General features: G+C 39.2%; 1 protein-coding gene across 1 annotated transcript; it reads left to right on the top strand.

The window, feature by feature from the left end:
- The first annotated feature begins 440 nt into the window (after positions 1-440).
- On the top strand, positions 441-18779 carry LOC129762899 (SET domain-containing protein SmydA-8). Its single transcript, XM_055761501.1, has 8 exons — positions 441-682; positions 5634-5807; positions 5864-6380; positions 6461-6645; positions 6716-6986; positions 7128-7378; positions 18233-18450; positions 18513-18779. The coding sequence occupies exons 1-7, from the start codon at positions 542-544 to the stop codon at positions 18329-18331; spliced, it is 1638 nt and encodes a 545-aa protein (XP_055617476.1). The 5' UTR covers positions 441-541; the 3' UTR covers positions 18332-18450; positions 18513-18779.
- The last annotated feature ends 4088 nt before the right edge of the window (positions 18780-22867 follow it).

The raw sequence follows: 22867 nt of genomic DNA, 5'->3' as shown, positions 1-22867 counted from the left end.
CTCGCATCGAAAGCGCAGGTGGTCACCAAAAAGTTGCCACCGTGAGACAGAAGAAGTTTAGGAACTTTTCTTTCGCGGCGCGCTGTAACCGCACCGGGTGTCACTCGGTCGGTAGAATTCGATGCTCGGTGTTGGTGTGGAAGTTGGGATAAAAATAAAACAAATATTTAGTAATAACGCTGGTCTAGTAGTGCACTGGCGATATCGCCATGGGCCAAATACTAGTTGGATTGCTCCCACACAACTTTGTCTTCTATTAAATGTCTCATTCATAACTTGTATCATTGGGCTCGAGGGGAGCACTCATTTTTTCAATTGATTTAAAATGTATGTTTCTAGACTTTTGTTTCGCTGTACATCCATTGAGCCGCCCCTTGGTTGGAAAATTAAATTTTCCTCGACACTCGAGTCAAAAAGTGAGTACGAGTGTGTCTGTGGAAAATGGAAAATGTGAACTCGTGGAGCGTCAGCTTTGGCCTCAACGGTCTCGTTCTGATTACATTTTGAGAAAGTAGTTCGGCACAATATTAAAGTCCAAAGGATGACAAACGAAAAATGTGCTGTTTGTGGAGTTCCGGCAGGACAGCGTTGCGCAGGATGCCAACAGGTGACCTACTGTGGGCGAGATCATCAACGGCAGCACTGGAAGGATGCCCATCGAAATGAGTGCCGATGTTATAAGGTGTGACGCTGCAGTGATTATTGGTGATCTCTATTTTTGGGTTTTTAATGTGAGCTGAATGTTGCACAATTTATGGATGTTTTGTGAAATGTGCATAGCAAATATTGATTTGTTTGAACATGAGAAATGGTAACACCTCCAGTATGTTCAGAGTGCGACAAGCAAAAAGCAACTTTGTAATCAGCAATGTTGCACTGATCGAACAGTTCTCCGTTATGTTTTCGCGATCAACTAATTATAATGCGTGATGCTGTTTGTTGATAAATACATGCGTAAACGTATTGTATAGTACAACCCCGATTAAACGCGAGCGAATGATCTGCGGTGCGGGTTATCTAAGGAAACCTCACAGATGGATAGCTTGATGATTTTTGTATTTTTTTATTAATTCGTTTATTTTTACAGGCTCAGTTACTTAAGTTTAAAGGAGCCGAATTCTTAAATATAATTTTAAAACTATATATATAAACAATTTTCTTACATCTATGGTTAGTAAATGAGAACCGATTACTCGCGGAGTACTCGAGTTTAGAAGGGTGACATATTTTTAGGAGAAGGATGGGATATAAGGAAATCGTGACAATGTTGATGAACACTCAATTCTTAAATCTATTCGTATATTTATAGCGTATATACATTTCAACTTATTCTACTATTTATAGCAAGGGGACGAATCACCCGCAAAGAAATGAAAGGAGGGTATACGGACATAGGGACAATCACACACGAAGATCGATAGCTTTAAGGAAAACATATATATGGGACATGTAATCAAGGTCTAACCGAGCCAACACATCTCTCACCGGCACATTGGGTTGTCTTCCTCGGGCCCGAAGGGAGTTCTCTAAATTCGATCTGGCGACAAGATACAACTCGCACGACCAAACAACGTGTTCGATGTCGTGGTAACCTTGACCACAAACACAGAGATTGTTGCTGGCAAGATTAAAACGAAAGAGTAGCGCGTCTAACGAACAGTGATTGGACATGAGTCGAAAGAAGGTGCGAATAAAGTCCCGGCTCAAGCCCAGACTTTTGAACCACGGTTTGAGGCTAACCTTAGGGATAATCGAGTGAAACCACCGGCCCAATTCATCTTCGTTCCACTTGCGTTGAACGTTAGCGATGGTATTTTTGCGGACTAAAGAATAAAATTCATTGAAGGCGATTTGACGCTGATAAATATCGCCTTCAATTGCACCTACCTTTGCTAATGAGTCAGCCCTCTCATTACCCGGAATTGAGCAATGTGAAGAGACCCAGACAAAGGTAATGACATAACAGCGTCTGGATAAAGCACTCAAAATTTCTCGTATTCTCTCAAGTGCTTCGACAGACTATCCGTTACAATGTAATAGTGTTCAACAGGTCGTGAGGCGACGCTGTCCAGCGCCCAGTGTATCGCTGCCAATTCAGCAATATACACTGAGCAAGGAAACTGAAGACTATGGGAGGTGCTGATTCCAGCATACATCCCAACGCAATACGGAGACAAAGATACTGAATTCGCTCGAGTTTGTTGATATTTTTACTCAGATACCTAATATGGGCCCCCAAGTACATTTGGAGTCGAACCAGACCCCAAGATACCTGAATGACATAACATGAGTGATCGGTTTACCCAAGAGTTAAAGCTTTGGTTTTGCTGGTCTATGCTTCCTAGAAAAAACCACCATCTCTGTTTTCTCCGCCCAATGGCCCAGGTTGAAAAATTGTTCAAAGTATCTTGTAAGGCTTCTGCAGGTCGGATTCGTTTGATCCTACGACAGACACCACTCCATCATCTGCAAGTTGTCAATGTCGCTTACGTAGAAGTTGTACAAAAGGGGGCTTAAACATGAGCCCTGGGGGAGGCCCATGTAAGAGACCCGACTTACTGCCGAATCTCCGTGAGAAAAGTTCAAATGTTTCTCACAAAGCAAGTTATATAACATATTATTCAATAGAGGCGGCAGACCCCGAGAGTGTAATTTGTCTGACAAAATCTCTATTGAAACAGAATCAAAGGCCCCCTTTATGTCCAAGAATACTGAAGCCATGTGTTTTTTTTGGCATAAACCATTTGAATTTCTGAAGAAAGCAACGCAAGGCAATCATTCGTCCCCTTGCTCCTGCGGAACTCATATTGTGTATCTGAGAGTAGACCATTCGTTTCATCCCATCGATCGAGGCGAAACAAGATCATTTTCTCCAACAATTTCCGTATACAAGACAGCATTGCTATTGGGCGGTACGAATTGAAGTCGGACGCGGGAAAAAGGGTTTTTGAATTGCTATAACTCGCACTTGTCTCCAATCATCCGGAACAATATTATGCTCCAGAAACTGATTAAACAAATTCAACATGCGATGTTTCGCTACATCAGGGAGGTTTTTTAGCAAGTTGAACTTAATTTTATCAAATCCTGGAGCCGAATTGTTACAAGAGCAAGAGAGAATTCTACCATCGAAAACTCGGAATCAAGATCGCACCTATCTTGTGGTATATCTCGAATAAATCTTTGCACTGGAGCGGAATCGGGACAAACCTTCCGTGCAAAATTAAAAAACCATCGATGTGAATATTCCTCGCTTTCATTGGATGAAGAGCGATTTCTCATGTTTCGAGCCACTTTCCATAATTTTTTCATTGACGTTTCTCGTGACAAACCTCCCACGAAATTTCGCCAATAAGTACGTTTTTTCCCTTTGATCAAGTTTTTAAATTGATTTTCAAGGTCTAAATACGTTTGAAAATTCTCAATGGCTCCACGTTTCCGAAAAGCTTTAAATGCATTCGATTTATCTCCATAAAGCTTGGAACATTGGGGAAACCATGGATTGGGAGGCCTCCGACGAATAGTGGAACCTGGGATGGGTTTCGTTTAAGCGCGAACCGCGCTGTCATAGATCAAACGAGAAAGGAAGTTATACTCCTCCAATGGAGGTAAACCATCTCTGGAATTGATGGCTAGAGCAATCATGTCCGCATATTTTTTCCAGTCAATGTGTCTTGTGAGGTCATATGCCATATTTATAGATTCAGAAGAATTCGACCCAATGGTGACGGAAATTTTGATTGGCAAGTGATCACTACCGTTGGGGTCCTGGATTACATTCCACTTGCAATCTAACGATAGTGAATTCGAGCAAAGCGAGAGGTCAAGTGCACTTGGATTAGCAGGAGGTTTAAGAACACGTGTTGTTTCCCCAGTATTCAAAACGGTCATATTGAAGCTGTTACAAAGGTCATATATCAACAATGAACGATTGTCGTCATACTGTTCCCCCCTGGCAGTTCCGTGAGAGTTGAAGTCTCCCAAGATCAATCGTGGCTCAGGAAGGAGTGAGCTCATGTCATCAAGTTGTTTGCGGCTAACCGCAGCTCTCGGAGGCCAATACAAGCTGACAATACAGAGGTCTTTGCCTCTGATGTTTGCATGACAAGCAACAGCTTCGATCCCTCCAATAGGTGGAAGGTCAATTCGAAAAAATGAGTGACACTTATTGATCCCCAATAGCACCCCTCCGTATCTGTCATCACGGTCCAAGCGTATAATATTGAAATCGTGGAAAGAGAGATCATCTCGCGAAGAAAGCCAAGTTTCGGACAGAGCAAAAACATCACAAATGAACTTATGAATTAAAAATTTGAATGTATCCAATTTAGGAATAAGACTACGACAATTCCACTGTAAAACAGTGATATCTCCGACCTCTCTATTTAAATTAGACATCAAGAGAGATAATCATTGCAAGAAGGGGCCATGTTTGCATCAATTGTTGCAAAATTGTCTTTAATACTGGAAGCATTGAGATGGCAATGGTTCTGATGGAGTCGGAAACATTAAAACACGTGAAGATTTGGTCCACAAGGTCAGACAACTTTAAAAATCCCGATTGAGAAGCTGAACTGGACGGAAAAATAGGGACAGTTGGGGTTTTTGATGTCCCCTCAAGTGCAGGGTCGTTCGAAGTTGAACTATTCCCACGGAAGCCAGGAGGAACCTGATTTTGCTTGTCCGCTGCACTCGATTTTTTTTGCAAGCTAACAGGGGGTATCCCCGGGGGACTTCTTGAACTTTGGGAGTGGTCACATTTTTGCGCCGGGGATTCCCTTTGAAAATAAACGGTGTGCCCCCGCTAGCTGTGCCGCTTCCATTTCATCAACTGGCAACGCGGAAAAGGTATTGTGTGTTGAGATTGGTTGTTGTTGTTGAGCCAGTGGAGAAACGCCCTTTAAAATTTCCGCAAAAGTGCGTTTCGAGCGTTCCTTTAAAGAGCGCTTCTGTTTCTCCCAGCGACTCGTGTAAGTTTCACAAGCTGAGAGCTCATGTGGGGATCCTCCGCAATATGGACACTTATGCTCAGGCTTTTACTGAACGAAGTGTCGTCAAACTTTGAGAGTGTTCTAAAGATACTGAATGATTATAAGGATAATAAAAGCTTTCAATATATTGAGATTGATCACGTACACGTTAATGAAGTTATGACCTGCGAAGAAAGCTAATACCCATTTAACCCTTTCGTCGCCCCGTCACCCAGATATGGATGACACATTCGTTGTTGAAATTGAATAGGATTTTTAAACGGAATTTGATAGAATAGGCATCTAAATGTAACTATAAGATATGTAGAAAAATAATAAAATCATAACAATATTATTATAATGTTTATACTATACTTTTCATTAATTTATAGTATGGATGGTTTGTACTGCAGTTTTTCGCGAAAACTATATAATATGAATTTGGCATGTGTTATTGTTGTTAATTTGTCTTCAAATTTAAAAAAATTTGTTAGATCATGTAAAAGTTGTCTACAAACTAAGTTTGAGCTTCATTTAATCATTTATCCGCAAGTTGGGCGCAGCAAGAACGTGTTAACAGCATCGATACTGACGGGATTTTAAATTACTCCAAACTTAAATCAAACAAATATGTTTATTGTTTCATTACTCCTTGATTTCCAGGTAATCCATAATCCTGTTTTGGGCCGCCATTTGGTTGCAACGCGAGCTATCCGCAAAGGTGAAACAATCTATCGCGACGAGCCATTGGTATTGGGACCGAAAATGGCCAGCTCACCGATGTGCCTGGGTTGCAATCGAAACCTGGCGCCCCGTGTGGTCAGCGATGCTCGAAAAGTAAATCTAAATTGTTTTTTCTCTTTAATTTCGATTTAACATTAAATTCGATGCAGGAATTTTACTGTTGTAGACGATGCCGCTGGCCGCTTTGCGGCCCTAGCTGTGAAGCAGCACCGAACCATACTGAGGAATGCCGGCTATTGTCGTCAAGCAGTTACAGACCACAAATCACCTTCCACGATGATGATCCACACAGAAAGGAATCCGCTTACTGTGTGATTGTCCCTCTGCGAGCGATTCTCCTCAAAAGAAAGGATTCAAAGCGGTACACGAAATTATTAACGCTGCAGTCGCATATTGAGTCCCGCATCGACACTCCCCTTTATGGTGTTCTCAAACACAATCTGGTTCCATTCATCCGCAATATCCTCGGTATGCAGGAGATCAGCGAAACGGAAATACTGCATATAGCAGGAATAATGGACACCAACAGCTATGAAATACGAGCCCCGGAAAAGGATATCAAAATAAGAGCGCTTTACGAGCTTGGAGCAATGATGTCGCACAACTGCAGACCGAATACCAAACACTATTTTGACCAGAAGCTTAAATTGGTCCTGGTGGCGACAGGTGATAAACCCTGAAACCCTGAATTCCAATCATGATAGATTTATACGTTTATGGTTATATGTGTTTTAACCTTTTCGCAGTTGACATTCCAAAGGACGAAGTGATATCCATTTCTTACACCCAACCACTCCAGGCAACGATCCAACGTCGGTACGCCATAAAACAGGCAAAGTGTTTTGAGTGCTGCTGCGACCGCTGTAAGGATCCAACTGAATTCCAAACATACACCGGAGCCATTATTTGTCCTAATTGTGCGAAAGCCAAGGTAAAAACAATTCATTCTTCAATTAATCAACTGACATTTTCGGTTTCGCTCGGTTCCACCCTCGCCTTAGGTCGTTGCCGTCGACCCGCTGAGTTTCCGAAGCAACTGGCAGTGTGAGGATAAAAAATGTTCCTATCGCGAAACAGCTCAGGAGAATGTGGCGCGGAACGAAACTTTTCGAGCGACAATTTTGGGCCTACCGAAAGATTCGCCAGACGGTTACGAACGCTTCCTGGAAGCGAACGGCGCTGTGTTACACCCATGGAACACCAATATGCTGCAGGTGAAATACGCCCTCGTTCAGCTGTACGGCAGCAAGTTGAAGGGCTTCTCCGTGTGTGGTGAGTTCCCCGTAAAATGATGTTGATGTGATGAATGGCTGTGGCTGTTCGGAAAATGTCAACATCAGTTCGTCTGCCTTCCTCTCTCTCTCTCTCTCTCTCTCTCTCTCTTTCATAAATTTACATCACGACCGATTTCAGACCTCACCGAGTCCCAACTCTGGCGGAAAGTTAATTTGTGCATCGAACTTTTGAAGGTGGCCGACTGGCTCGAGCCTGGATTGAGCACTTTTCGGGCCAAACTATTGATACAACTACGTGACGTATTGCTAGTTTTGAGGGAACAAATCGGATTACAGTTTGATTCCACAGAAGTTTGCCCTTTGTCTGCTGGACGGGACGCTCGTACCAGTAAATGCCAGACCAAGGGAGAAAAAAACTCTCCTAAGAACGTAAGTGGGATACTTATAATTTTGCATGCTTAATTTAATGTTTGTTGGGAGATTTTCCTTTACGTATCATATACGTATATATTACGTATCATATACGACACACATCAATACTTGAGGACGAACCGAACAATCCATTGTTCACTCTCAGTTTTAGTGAACTTAATAATCAACGTTTTCTATGAAGATCAAAGACACTACCCATGCATAATTTCGTTTGAACCAAACTTCTAATGAAATAGTTAATTTGTTTCATTTCAATGCCGAAACGCATGTTTGCATTTTATCGCTCTCCGTTGAATTATTTCTTTACTAGCTGACCAGGCAAACGTTGTTCTGCCAAATAAATTATTTCTAGTGAATATTTTGGGTGTTGAATAAAACACACTAATGTATTGTAAGTGTGTTTGAATGTTTTAACGATCTTTAAAATAAATCGAATGTGACCGATAAAAAAACGAATTAAATGATTTGAACGAAAGGTTATATGATGTTTCTTGGTGTATTTCATTAACGTAACTGACATGTTTGATCTCTTAAAAGTTAGACGTCAACTGAAAAAAATAATATAAGTTTGTCGTAAAGTAGAAAAAATGAAATATAGAAAATCAATATTTATTGCTGTCTCCTTGTTAGAAAATACGTGCATGTGATTTTCAACATGGCTTAGTTTATAACAGCTTGGTCTCGTTCATAAATTGGAAAACAGCGATACGCCAGCTAACTTCAATGGAGCTGATTAATCCGCCTGTTTGGAATCGCGTTATTTTATCGTTGTCATTCAATCGAGGAGTATTCACATCGGTAATCTAAGTTTGAAACACAGCCATATTGCTTCCTTTATTCATGGATGTTTTTATTACTCTTCACCGATTTGTTGAACTCAATATTCATATATGCATATGAGTGATCGGATTTTACAATTCGATCGAAATCGACTTTTACACTCTTAAATTCGTTCGCCTTGTCGCGAAACAATGGTCAAAATAAGTCATCCGTATTTGTGGTTCAATTTACTCTCTATTTGATCGGCATAATTCCGGAAATAATTCTAAATTTTTGAAATTTGAATGAAAACTATTATTCGATTTCGTTTGGATGCTAAATTTGTTTTGAATGTGTTTGAATGCTAAATTTTGCGTGTTTATTCCACCCGAAAAACCATTACTATTTTTGCTTCATAGAAATGGAACATGGAGACCAATATTGTTTACGTCGAATTGCGTGGCAAGGTGTCACATTTGCTCAACTCGATTGGACTTGAGCTTGAACAAAATGCAAAATTGCGCTTTTTCCATTCAACAGAATACAACCAACAATATGTGGGTAAGAATACGATCGAACTTCATTTTGTGTTTGAACACTCGCGCAATGTCATGACAATGCATTGCGCTTTGGCCTGGCTATAACTAAAGCTGTGTCGGCGTTGCTCATGATAGTGTCTCGCAAGTGAATGTATTATTCCTCGCACCGCTTTTGTTGATTGTGTAGTAAGAATTGCAGTCGTTCAATCTCTACCTTCGCGTATATGTCGACCATAAATTGTTGGCACAGCTTACGATATCTTGAATTGGCGTTTCTTGACCATGTCAAATCACCATATGATAAACATAAAAATCCCTCGAGCGCGCCCTCTGTTTGTTTCGTCGCATGTTCATAAATATTAAATCAAAATGAGAAATGATGTTCATAATGAATTAAGTATCTGTGACGGGGTCTCGTTGGTCTAATGTTTATGCAAGAGATTTTTCGTTAAAGAAACCCTTCTGACTTGCACTGTAGTCACGCGTATTCTTGAGCTTGCCACTCCAGAATACATTCAAGGCGTATTGTTCGTCATAGAAATCTCAACTATTTACTAATAAAAATGACACAAGTAGTACTACGTTGAGAAGGCAAACCTTGGGAACGTTAGTGCCATTGAAGAAGAACATAGCGAGGGTCGTATGAACGGTGTGTGTCAACGATGAATTCCAGATTATTGTTTTTTCTTCGCATTAAATTTCTCGTGTCACCGTGCTATCATGATTCCAGCAGCGCTTGTGCTTTGGATCTACACACGTGCTCTCCAGCTGATGTTTTATCAGGGTTGATGGCAATAGCGTGATTGTCATTTTGTAATCCGAGCAAATGTGATTTGAAGAATTTCGATAACCCATTGTGCTCATTCAAAAAGGCTTCCAGCTCGTCGGAGATGCTCCCTGCTTTAGATGAATTGATGTTACTTGTGTATTTGTAGATGGATGTTCAATGAAGCGGGCGTTACGCCATCAGTCATTGAACAACTTAAATAAATTCGTTCTGTTGAAAAAACGAACAACGATTAAATTATTAGAATATTTGTGACACAAAATAATAAAATCGCAATTAAAAATAGGGAATTGGGGTCAAAATTTAAGGTTATATGTATGGTATGAAGTCAAATTTTTGAAAAAAAATATCCAGATCTTTTTTTCTGCATAGAGCCACCCTATTCGGTATTAAATGTATGGTTATCGGTATCCTACCGGTATCATATATAGTTTACAACCTATTCTCATACCTACCAAGTATTTTGAGTATAATTTCATCAAAACGAAACGGCTCGACCCGTTTCGGAGGAGTTCGTTAACAAACACCGTGACACGAGATTTTTATATATACAGATAGTAGCTCTATATTGGTTCATGTTGACGTAGGGTTATGTTTTCGGAAAATTTAGAAGGAGATTCAAATTAAAAAAACTAACATCGATCGCGTTACGAGAGATTATCGAATTTTATTTTGTTTATTTATTCATAAATTTATACTTGTAGAGTAAGGGTTCACCCTTATAAATATTCTACAATCGTATACGTTGTTGTTCACACCACATTCAAGAATGGAAGCTTTATCAACATATTCTATTTTTTTCATTATTGATGATTATGTCTGGTAAATTTGTGCGCGTTTTTGCGAAAACTAAAGCAATGTTTATTACTAGACGTCACTAGCAATAAACATTGCTTTAGTTTTCGATGAATTAATAAGAAGCAGATTATCCGAGGACCATTTCCAAACACTCTTCAGGTCAGTGTTGATCAACTGAGCCAACTGAGCTTCTAAATTAGCTTCAGTTGAACAAATATAAAGTTGTGCATCATCCGCAAGCATGTGGATGACACAAAATTTAAAAACTGATGGTAAATCGTTTACAAATAATGAAAACAGAAGTGGACCTAAAACAGATCCTTGGGGTACTCCAGATAAAATATTAATTGAGCTGGCCAATTTTCCATCAATTTCCATTATCTGAGTGCGAGAGTTCAGATAGGAACTGATAAGAAAAACAGCTTTACGACTAAAGTTAAACTGACAGGACAGTTTACGCAATAATTTGACGTGAGAAACTCTATAAAATGCATTAGAAAAAGTCTATTAAACTGACTGAGCAGATTAAACCGTTGAATAAAGTTTTGAATTTGAAATTTCAAAATTTTCTCAAAAACCTCGGACAGCGAACATAGAATACTGATTGGACGAAGATTGTTCAAGCAAGTAAACGCAGGTTTCTTACGAATTGGAATTATCTTTGTAGCTTTCCAGGCGCGAGGAAATTGGGCAGTCGTTATAAATAAATTGAAGAGATACGTTATGGGCGTAATAACGGATGGCAAAATAATTTTAATGAACCTCAAACGAATGTCATCCATACCGATAGCATTAGAGCTAACAGAAAATATGGCATTTCAGATTTCTAACTCGTTACACGAGGCAAATGAAAAACCATCAATGTTAGGAGATGGTATTGGAGGAAGTTCCGGATCATGTGTGAAGTTTTCACCAAAAAAAAAAGAATTTATCTCATCACTAGTATTGTTATGCTTTCCTTTGTTACACGGACCCACAGGACAATAAGTCGTTTGAGTTTTTTCCAAAGTTCTTTGCTTGAAGCAACAGACTCTAAATTGGACGTCATATAGTTAGATTTGGCTTGGTTAACTAATAGTTTCTTTATTGCGAAGTCTTTTAAACTGAAAATGGTCCAGAGAACTTCTACTACTTTACCATTGGCGATATGCACCATCTCTAGCTATCATAGCATTCAAAATGTTATTGTTGAACCAAGGTGCATTTGCTTTGGGACTATGAGCTCTTAATGGAACACAATTTTTATAAATTTCAATAATTTTTTTTGTTAATTTTTTTTATTTTACAAAGACAACAGGCTATACATGGATGCCCTAATGCTTCATAACTACTACTACCACTTATAATACTACCACTAAAAACTACAACTATGTAAATATATACTACTGTAACTAATCAAGTTAATTAAGAGCAATAGAATACATTTTTTTGAGGGACGAACGAGACAGATGGAAATCGAAACAGACACTACAACGGTTAAATACGCGGCACATGCTAGATATAGGTTCATTATACCCGTAATTTGTTCGGGTTGATGGGATGTATAAATAGTTCTGAGATCGTAAATTACGGCGATTTATGTTGAAATTAATCAACCGAAGGAGCTCAGGAAAATCGATGTTCGACAAAATCAAGTCGGAGGTAAATAGAGCCTTGGCAACGTTCCTGCGTGAAGCTAATGAGTCCAGTCCAATCAATTTGCAGCGATCCTCGTATCTAGGTAGGTTTATTGGATCATTCCACGGTAAATTGCGCAAGGCGAAACGAACGAATTTTCGCTGTATCGACTCAATTCGCTGAACATTATTCTGGTAATACGGTGACCAAACCACGCATGCATATTCAAGGATCGAGCGTACCAATGAGCAATAGAGAGCCTTAATGCAGTGTACATCCTTGAAGTCGTTTGTGACACGGAAGAGAAAACCAAGAGTTTTAGACGCTTTAGATACGATGTAGGATATATGGTCTCGAAAGGTTAATTTACAATCCAACATAATCCCGAGGTCTTTGATTGTGTTGACACGGTCAAGTAAAACACCATGCAGCTTATATCCGAAGCTTTTTGACGAACGCTTGCGTGAGAATGAAATGACTGAACATTTTGAAGGGTTTAAAAACATCCTGTTGGTTACACACCATTGGGCGAATATGTCTAATTGCTGTTGTAAAAACTCAGCTTCTTCGATGCAGTTCACTGGGAGGAACAATAATCTGCTTGTTGGAGAAATCAAGGGCCAAATCAGAATCAGTGATACTATACAATAATGACCAATCCAAGCTGTTCAATATGTTTTGCAACTCAGAAAAATTAATTCGATTATAATCCCGAAAAATTTTCGGTTTATCATCATTGCAACGAATTATGTTAAAAGATGAAAAAATCATATCGTGATGAGAAAAAACCTGAGGCTGACACTTGATTGAAATTAAGAACGAAATTTTTGTCATTTGTTATTAGAAGATCAATCAAAGAGATTCCACCAGGAGTAGGGTTCATTATTTACACAAAACAATCCAAAACTCTCTAGAACCTCGCTGAACCGAGTTGTTTTAGCGCAAAATTTTTTCAAATTTGTATTGAAATACCCTGTCAAAATTATATTCTCATAAGCTAGTGACAGTTCGGAGAGCTTTTGGTCAAGGAGGTTGGAACAATCAAATAAAGGAAGGGAATAAATCACACCAAGCAAAAATTTTCTGTGATTCCCTCGAATCTCAATGAATAAATATTCAGTACAATCACCATCCCCCAGTTCCGTCAAAAGATTGGAAGCAGTAATAACCCTGCAATCAATATTAAATTTGTGATAAATGCAAATTCCACCACCTCGACCAGTCTTGCGATCATTCCTTATGATGTTATAATCATCTACGGCAATTGTTGCATCACTTACGTTTTCATTTAACCATGTTTCCGTCACACATACTATATCAACTTTGCTGCTCACGAAACAATTTTTAAATTCATGAAATTTACTTAACAGTACACAGACTTTGTGCATTCATATGACAAAGATTAACACAATCATAACGTAAAGCAACATTAATAACGGCTCACGGAATATCGGCAATACTCCTCTGAGGACGTGCAATGTCATTGACATGATTAACCGGCATCAATACAGAGGAAAAACAAGAGACATCGGGCGAACATCCACTGGCTTAGCTGAAAGGAAATCAGGAGCACTAAATTGATGAAAATGGCAAAATACATTTCAATTTCATTTGTATTCATAATTAATTCTATTTTAATGGCATATGAATGTGGCATAGATCGCAAATTCAATTGAAAACTATAAGAACTACAACTACAGAGGTGGGAGGTTGCAGCATAAGCAGGAACAACAACAGTAACAGCAGCAATATAAATAGTGCAAATATGACTTCTGTTTGACGATGTATCCCTCTCCGTAATTTGTAGTTTTTGACTTTCAGGAAGGACGGAAAGTTGATGGAAGGGAATCATGCAATTTTCTTGGAAGAAGTAAGGAACATGTATAGGATAGGGTTATTTTCGGGTTCCAAAATCCATTAGCTGTTCCATATCAAAGATTGGTACCGCCGGAGCGTTCTCGTGCAATTTGACAAATATGGTTCGATCCTTCGAGAACACGTTTTGAAGTCTTCCTTGGCGTTTCAGTTTCAGTGCAGCTCCTTTAAGGTTTCGTGCAGATTCAGTAAGGTTTTCATTCAAGTAGACGCGTCGATCAACATTGAAACCAAGATGAAATGAGGGGCTTAGAATGAAAGGGGTGTAAGTGATTTAATCGATTTCTCTTCATCGACTCTCTCTTTTGGTCATAACTTAGCTGCAAATAAATTCCCAGCTGTATTTGACAATGTGAAAGATAGGCCAGAGCCTCATCTATCGTATTCTATAGCAAACTTGAATTGGAACGTTAATGCAGCTGAGTTATTAACTAAATAAAAAGTTGATGAAGAGAAATCGATCAAGTCACTTACACACCTTGCATTCTGAGCACCTCAAATAAGGTCAACTTTTTCGTCGAAAAGTAACGATGGAAAAAAATTTGTTTTGAGGCTCTAAATGCGAATTGAAACCAGATAGGCGGCGTTGCTCCTGCAGTCATGGGAATGCGAGCCAGAAGTTTGGTGAAAACGGCTGGTACCGTTCTGAATCATATTTCGGACAACATCATAGTTCGGACACTTTGTTCTAATATGTTGAATGGCTTGATGCACTGATGATATAACTATAAAATTAATATCACAATTGCTTCTTTAGAGTAATCCCTTGGTTTCACTATCACTTCATTTAAGAATTACATTTGAATTATTACATAGTAGGAAAAAATCCATCCGAAACCCAAAATCCACTCATTATCGTTTGCGTTTGATGTTTGCTTAGCATGAGCACGTAGAATTTACCCCTTCACCAATATTTAAATTTCTCTCGTATTTCATCAGTTCTCATCATCGTTATCAGGTTACTGTGATTGCTTGGTAAGTGTTTCAAAGTTGACTATAAAATATAATCAAGTATAATGTAATTTTCGTTCAAAAAACTACAAAATAAAATGTCCGAAATTTGAATATATGATGCAGAAAACAGTAGCATGGGTACATATTACGCGGCGAAAAATACAATTGAATTGCGATCGTGAACAATTCACTTACTACCGCATACCGTCTCACTCACTCATTTTATCAATGAAAAATTCAAAACGATCGGCTGATTTACATGTCAATAATTGGCAACCTTGCCACTTCGACTAATAACCTGGAAAATTTGTGTTGGAATATTATTTACCAAATTCTACTGAACGAATTTCTCGATATTTTTCCATGTTTCCGAAATTGCGACCATGAGCTCTTCAATCGTGGTGTACCGCTTTCCCTCAGTGTAGGATTCTGCGTACAAGGATCTCCCTAAGATTTTCAACAGGATTCAAGTCTTGAGAGCGAGTAGGCCAGTCCAAAAAATTATGTTTTTGGTCCTTAATCCATTGCTTAGTTTCATTGCTGGCATGAATAGTAGCATTGTTTTGCTGGAATGTGAATTTTTAGTGACGATATCCACGCAAAAAACGGTAGGAGAGAGGATTATAGAACATGTATGTAATCCTTGAATGATGTGAAAGCTATCTTGAGCTACCCGGTTGCACAGAATCCAGGCCAAACCATGCATGAACCTCCACCAAAATTTCAGTACTGTTCCTTTCTCCGTAAATTACATCAGTACCCGTTCCTTCTTCTCTGTTCCTTCTTCCGTAAATTACATCAGTACCCGTTCAAACCATCAGAACCATCCAAATTGAACTTTTTGAAGAACTTTTCGTTATGGTATATAGAAAAATGTATATACACGATCTGTTAAGAAATGCTCGAGTTATAAGCATTCGGAATCTTTCATCTTTTCCTACTTGTTCAGTGCCTAAATTTCCATTTTACTTCCTATATCTTCCGGTCAGACGTAATATTAAGCCAAAAGTATTTTTTTTGCGTAGGACTACGTCTTACATTAAGGGTCTCAAATCAGAAAACAGGTCTCGTTTTTATTAAATAAAGTTACGTTAATAACTATTTTTTGCTGCGAACGGATTTCCACGATTTGCATACCCATCGAATCGGAAATTTTCTAAGATTTGTTCGATATGCTATACATTACAATTCCACACTCTGTATATGGTTTAAATTGGTGAAAATTGGAGGCATTCCCAGCTCCCCATACATTTGTTCTGTCCATTTGTGTGTTTTCCCGAACAGAGCTGTCTATAAAGGGCAACTTATGCTGCCGCTAGAATAGAAACAACAAAGGGGAATAGCGAAATGAGAATATTCGCGAAGTAAACTCCACCCTTGCATAGTAAGTAAGCTGTCGCTAGCATATAAGTATTGCATCTCCTCTGAGGAAAATTCTCAGAATTTTTCTGTGCCCGAAACAACAAATATCGCTTATTCTGCTCGTTTTATGTTTTATGTTTCCCCTCGAGTTGTGAACGCTAACGGATATTTCACATGAAGTGCATCTGGCGTTGCAATTAACACAATCATCCAAGCCATGGCAAAGCAGGCGAAAAAATAAAAGAGTGCAAATTATTATAGGTCGCTTCTAGGCATCAGTGTTTGGCTTTGTGTGTGTTGTTTGTTTTCGTTGCGCGAAACTTTGAGTTCATTTCCTGTACATGTGAATAGCACACCTTCGATTCTTTCAGTTGCCATTCGTGTTTGCTAGCGTGCTCGTCGGCTCTGTTTTGATGCAACAAGCTCCTAGCTTTGTTGACGGCTTTGACCGAGAGTCGAGAAACGATTTTTCATAAATGGTCATTCTCGCGATGTTTCATTTTTATCGCTGCCTCCGTGTTTAACTGTTAGACGGGTGTTTGATTCTTGTTGAATGACGATGCACAGAAGATGTCTCTCGTCTTGACTCAGTGCAATGCGTGTATTGATATAATGGAACAAATTGCGACATTTGACCAATTAGTGTATTGTTCTCGCACAGGCAAGAAAGAATCGTTGCTTCTCGAAATGATTCTACAAAACCACGCAAGCCATTAAACCTTTTCAGGGTTCCCCGGAACTTTTTACTAAAGAGTTTTTATGGAATTTCAACGTATTCGCAAATAATATCCGAAATGATAAACCAACAAATTAAAAAAAAAAGATTGCATAGTCCTACGTCCTATGCTGTCGTGTCTCGGAAACAACCCCTTGAATTTTTTATTGCGAAAGTCGCGTAGAAATATTTTCAATCAGTTGATACAAGCATTTATAGGACCCAACATGAGACAAGACATAACACTTATTATTATTGTTACTTAATTTAATTAAGTAAGATCAATCATTTTATGTCTTGTCTCACGGCTCGTCTTATAAGTGTCGTGAAGTTCTTACGTTGCACAGTAATTGAAAATTATAAGTGTGATGCAAGCATCTTTGCGATCTATTGAGCAATGAACGAGTTACACGCGTTCGGAATCTTTCATAGTTTCCTACATGTTCAGTATTCAGATTTTTCCCCATATCTTCCTTTTGAGGCGTAGTAATACGTCAATACAACTACAACTACGGGAATTGAGAAAATTGCTTCATTTTCACAACAAGATCGCTTAAGATTATTTACTGAAGTTGCTTGATTAGATTTGGCACAGAAGGTGCAAACTATAAAGGGTGTCTCACATCAAATTGCATCACGGAAAAAACGATGTAGAAAATTACCCATTGGGTATTTTCTCTTAAAAATTTGGGTAGAAGTAGTTTAGAGTGTATTGTTTACACTGTATTTTTATCCCTTTAAAATTGGAAAAAATGGCGTCACCCGAAAAACAACGTTGCGAATTGATTTTGCGCAAGCATCTGGAAATTGCTTAACTCTTTCATCGGAACATCGGAAAACAACTCGGAATCGTGCAGTCAACGATGAATCGTGTGATCATACGTTACTACAAAACATTGATCATCGAACGGAAGGAGAAAAGCGGTAAGAATGGATGTTATATTAGTGAACAGGTCGTAGGCGTGTCGTGAAAGCGTTTGAGCCGAATCCCAATGCTTTGATCAGGGATGTGGCCAAAAAGTTGAATCTTTCCAAGTCTTTCGTTCCGAGAGCCAGGGACCGGGAGCGACTGCATATGTTCAAAGTGCAGAAGGCTCCAAATCGTGAAGAACGGCAAAATACGATGGGAAAGTCACGGGCCCGGAAACTGTACACCCAGATGCTGACGAAGTCCCATTGTTTCGTCATGGATGATGAGACTTACGTCGAGGAGGACTTCCGGCAGCTTCCGGGGCTACTGTTCTTCACTGTCCAGCATAAATTTGATGTTCCGGAGGAAGTAATGAAGCAGCAACCTCTCGATTAATGGAGTAAAGTACTTTACTATTAATATATATATATACAACACCACGAACTAGGACTAGAACATTATGAACCACACTAATCTTAATGAAGTCCCTCAACCAAACAGCAAATGTTAATTATTCCGAAAAACTCTCCAACAGCTCCCCCCACCCGGACAAACCCTGAAGCAATTGCTGGAGAGTTCACAGCGTGAAATTGATGAAATGATCAAATCGGACCCAACGCTTAAGCGAGAATAACAACCGAAAGACGCAACACAACTCAACCTGATGTCCCCTGTAATAAAAACAACCAACAACGGCCTTCGAGGATACTTTGATTGGGAAACGAATTCGTTTGTGCTTCTCACTAGGACTAGGTAAGACGCTGTAGGCTGTATGGAATGTGAAAGAAAAAATCCTGACCTATTTCACCCGATAGGCACCGAAATAAGTTTTCCGGTTTCTCATTACTCGAACTTGGAAAGAAAGCTCAATAGAAGTGCGGAATACGAGATGGGCGGAGGTTGAAAAAAGAGAGCAGAATAAAGTTCGTTCAAACTTTAACTGTGGAGCGCTGACCTGGGGGAACATCAAATCGGGATGAATGTACAGATAAACTTGGTTAGGGGGTTAACAAGTAGGCATGACAACGAGATTTAATCAGTTTGATTAAACGGAATGCAAACGGAATGAATAAATGCGTGAATTATGGGAAACAGGTTATCTTTGTTTTTTTTTTTCGATTTTTGAGTCTCTGAAAATATTACCAAACTCATAATCTCGAACAGATTCTAGATGCGTGTCAGAGGTCAACTAAAACAATCTTCACAATCTTCAGGTAAGTGGTTCTGCTGAAAATTTGCTATTGGTTCTGCTGATAAAAGTTTAGTTACAATTTAGTTTTTGATTTTTTTATAGTTAAGTTTTAGCACATGTTATGGCATCCCGATTTACTACATTAAATGAGCTGAAAAATAACGGAAAATGTTCTATTCCCCTATACATATATATTATTTGTATAATATACAGGGTTTTCCATTTCGGGCTTCCGAAAGTATACAGCCCTGCGCTGACAACCGTTTGACAACCAAAGCGTCATATCGTTAGTTGAATGTCTGCGGCAAATCGGCAAATGTTTTTCGAGCATTACGTACGGATTTTGGTCGTCATGGACGGCCTACAGAGCACACAATCGCTAATGTAGTGCGTAAATTCGAACAAACTGGATCCGTAGCGGATATTGTGAAACCTGTGCATCATCGAAATGTGCGTTCGGCCGAAAATATTGCTGCTGTTGCTGCCAGTGTGGAGGATGACCCGAATGTTTCGATTCCACGGCGTGCTCAGCAATTGGGCTTGTCAAACACATCATTGTGGCGAATTTTGCATTTGGACTTGCACCTACATCCATATAAAGTCCAACTGGTACAAAAATTAGAGCGTGGTGACCATGGAATGTGTCGGGCATACGTCGATTGGGTGAACGAACAACAGCAGCAAAATGCTGAATTTTCGCATCAAATTTTCTTCAGCAATGAGGCACATTTCGAGCTCGGTGGCTATGTGAACACCCAAAATTTCCGTATATCGGGCTCAGAAAATCCACACGTGATTGTTGAGAGGCCATTGCATCCGCCAAAAGTCACTGTTTGCTGCGCATTATGGTCTGGTGGAGTCATCGAGCCGTATTTCTTTGAAAATGAGGACGGCGAGACGGTAACTGTGAATGGTGAGCGCTATGGCCGCAGGTTAACCGATTTTTTTTTGCCACAAATTGAAGATATGGATACGGATGACATGTGGTTTCAGCAGGACGGCGCCATGTGCCACACAACACGACCGCACATGGCCATATTGCGAACCAAATTGGAGGGACGCATAATTTCGCGTTTTGGTGATGCCAATTGGCCGTCCAGATCATGCGACTTGAACCTGCTAGACTTTTTTTGTGGGGTTATGCGAAAGACCGTGTCTATGCCAACTCTCCGCAAACTCTTGAACATTTGAAAGACAACATTCGTGAAGTTATGACCAAGATACCGTCCCATATGTGCCGAAAAGTCATCGAAAATTACCTGTTCCAGATCAAGGTGTGCGAGGAAGCCCTAGGTGGTCATTTGAATGATGTTGTATTTCACACATAATGGCATAAACCAAACTTTAATTTGAAATAAAAGATTCATCGAAATTCGAATTCTAAGTGTGTTTTATTTCAATTTACTTTCGGAATTTAAAGTTGGAAAACCCTGTATATGCTAGAGCCAATATGAGCGAGCGAAACAGGAGACACATTTAAATGAAAGCATATGAAAGCTTTTCGTATAGTTTGCCAAATACACGGTCCAGACAGAGGAAGATATATTCTCGTTCATTTTCTTTTTTATCCTCTTAGAAAACACTTTCCAACTTCATTTTATGATGATGTGTAATATTATCACGCTTCATTATAACAGCGCTGGCAGCTATATGGAGTGCGTGGTCGTGTCAAATAGCTTTGCATTCCAGCCGGCCTTGGTTCGATCCCTATTGACGTCGTATGGATTTTTTTTTTGGCACAATCCCAAATGAAATGAGAAAAGAAAACAGAAAGAGATGTCTGCTCGCATACATGCAAACCATTTTTAAGCTTTTAAAACAGCTCATTATTCATTTCTGCCAAAGATGAAATGTTTTCTGCCAATGCTAGTTTGGGTGTAGGTTGACCAACAGAGTGCTAGTAATTATGTCATCGAAACCTTATCGTTATAATTTTTTAAATATTTTCTTTCCTTACAATGAGATAAAGCGATTATTCTGACACTTCAACATTTCTATTTCATCTACACTGTTCTGATACAGAGCAAACTCTTTGCCTGCATATTTAACTTTATCGGCCTTTGGTGCTATTCACTATCCGAGGATTACCTCTTCGGGATCAAAAACAAATCCAGAAGGAGTTCCGAGAACAATGCTGCAATTAAAGTCTAATAAAAAGGCTATTTCAGTGAACCATCACGGATCCCTTGGGAAAGTACACAACCCGATTTTCTCCCGTTGACACAAATCCTGTCCTTCGGCGAATCAAAAACAAAAGACAGGGGTGCTTCACCTTCCCTCAGCATCAAGCATTCCTTTCGGCATCTTCATTATAATTTAGCGAAAAGTACCTCTTGAAAATGTTTTGCCAAGAGAAAACTTTTGCCATCCTGCTGAGGGAAGCCCATATTGCTGGTTGGAAAAAAGAGGTTGAAATCTGGGGACTGCATAATCAAAATCCCGAAAATATGTGTAGAATTAGGTTATCGCTTGGCTGGGATTGGGAGAGCCTGGTTGTGTTCTTTGGCAATCGTTAGCGGAACGCAAATTGCTTTCACATTCCAGTTGGGGTTTCTCCTTCCATACCCCCGGACCCTCTTCTCACTCACATGTGCTACAAAATTGAACATTCTGTACACACGGAACGCTCATAGCTCCCGCCGAAGGGCAAAACTCGTCGCCGCCTGGACCGTATGCAACAAGTTGATATGGCATCATACCCGATCTGTTATCTGTTTTCTGCGCAAACAATCGCACGTCAAAGCTGTCACTTGCAGGCGCCCACGCGCTCGCTCTGTTGGAGGGGGGGGGGAGGGATTTTGGTTAAAAAGCTGCTTTTCTCTGTTCAATTTATGGCAGAACGTGATCGTCGAGTAAAATCGGTGTTTCCGTTCGGAAAGCCCCATGCGAGCGGCAGAGGGCGAGCCCCAATAGAAAGATGTTTTTTTTTCGCGATAAAGGGTTTTTTTTCTCTTTCAAATTCCATCGTTCGGATTAATAATTGGAGCGAAAAGAATTGTTTGAAACGAAGAGAATGCGAGGGACTCAGCATTTTTGTTTTATTTGAAGCGATGAATACTGAGATGTAATTTGCTTAAATGTCATCAGATTAATCTTGGTTATAATTTGCATTGTTCACTGAAAATATGTCACCCGTAACTGTTTCTGATAGCATTAAATAGATTTTAAATTAGATAGTGTTACGTGATATCAATGGTTTTCAATGATTTGCTTCATAAGATTGGATTATAAGTAGGGGAAGTGGGGGCATAGTGGTCACCCTAAGGAATATTCCCATTTCCAGCGTCCACATACCGATTCAATTCCCGTTTCTCGAAGAATATTATACAGTCAACTCTCCCTAACTCGATATCCAAAGGGACCATCGAGTTAGGGAGGTATCGAGATACAGTACATTTTTTCCTAATTTTTTTATGTCTTAAATTGTCATATATTAGGGTAAGTGTCCCAATTATGGTATTAATTTGAATTTTTGATTCATTCCCTTAACGTGAAAAAACACCTTTCTCATATAAAATTTTTTTTTTTCCAGAATCTTTCAGGAGCTGATAGACGGTTATATTTCACGAAAAAAATCCTTCTACGCATATGTTAGAATTTCAACGATGACAGACTTATAGAACTTTTTCTTTGTTTCGGATTCTGTTGGCTCAAACTGACTCTACATTGAAAAGTATACTACGTAATCCGATTTTGTTGCTTTCATTTGAAAGATGAGAAAATTTAGTACAGGATATAGTAGTGGAACATCTAAATTAGTGGATTAGAATAACATTTTTGAAGTGGAAAATTTAAAAGTTTTTTTTTTAATTGTAATTATTAATTTTATCCTAAAAATTCATACTAAACTAGATTGTTTCTATCAATTAAATTAAAGCTCTCTAACCTCTCTACAATTTGTTCTTTGACGAACAAACTTCTATCTCTCTTAATTTCGCTGCAATATCGATATAAACAATTCCTGATGAAGAAATTGAA

The sequence above is a fragment of the Toxorhynchites rutilus genome, chromosome 1 (genome assembly GCF_029784135.1).
Source record: "Toxorhynchites rutilus septentrionalis strain SRP chromosome 1, ASM2978413v1, whole genome shotgun sequence".
Taxonomy (NCBI): domain Eukaryota; kingdom Metazoa; phylum Arthropoda; class Insecta; order Diptera; family Culicidae; genus Toxorhynchites; species Toxorhynchites rutilus.
The sequence above is the reverse complement of the archived record's forward strand: the minus strand, read 5'-3'. Positions and strand labels throughout refer to the sequence as shown.

Excerpts from the sequence above, each read along its gene's own strand:
- LOC129762899 (XM_055761501.1), top strand. The coding sequence starts at position 542 with ATGACAAACGAAAAATGTGCTGTTTGTGGAGTTCCGGCAGGACAGCGT. Across the intron at positions 6,381-6,460 it reads ATTGGTCCTGGTGGCGACAG|TTGACATTCCAAAGGACGAA; the intron begins GTGATAAACCCT and ends ACCTTTTCGCAG. Across the intron at positions 6,646-6,715 it reads CTAATTGTGCGAAAGCCAAG|GTCGTTGCCGTCGACCCGCT; the intron begins GTAAAAACAATT and ends CCCTCGCCTTAG.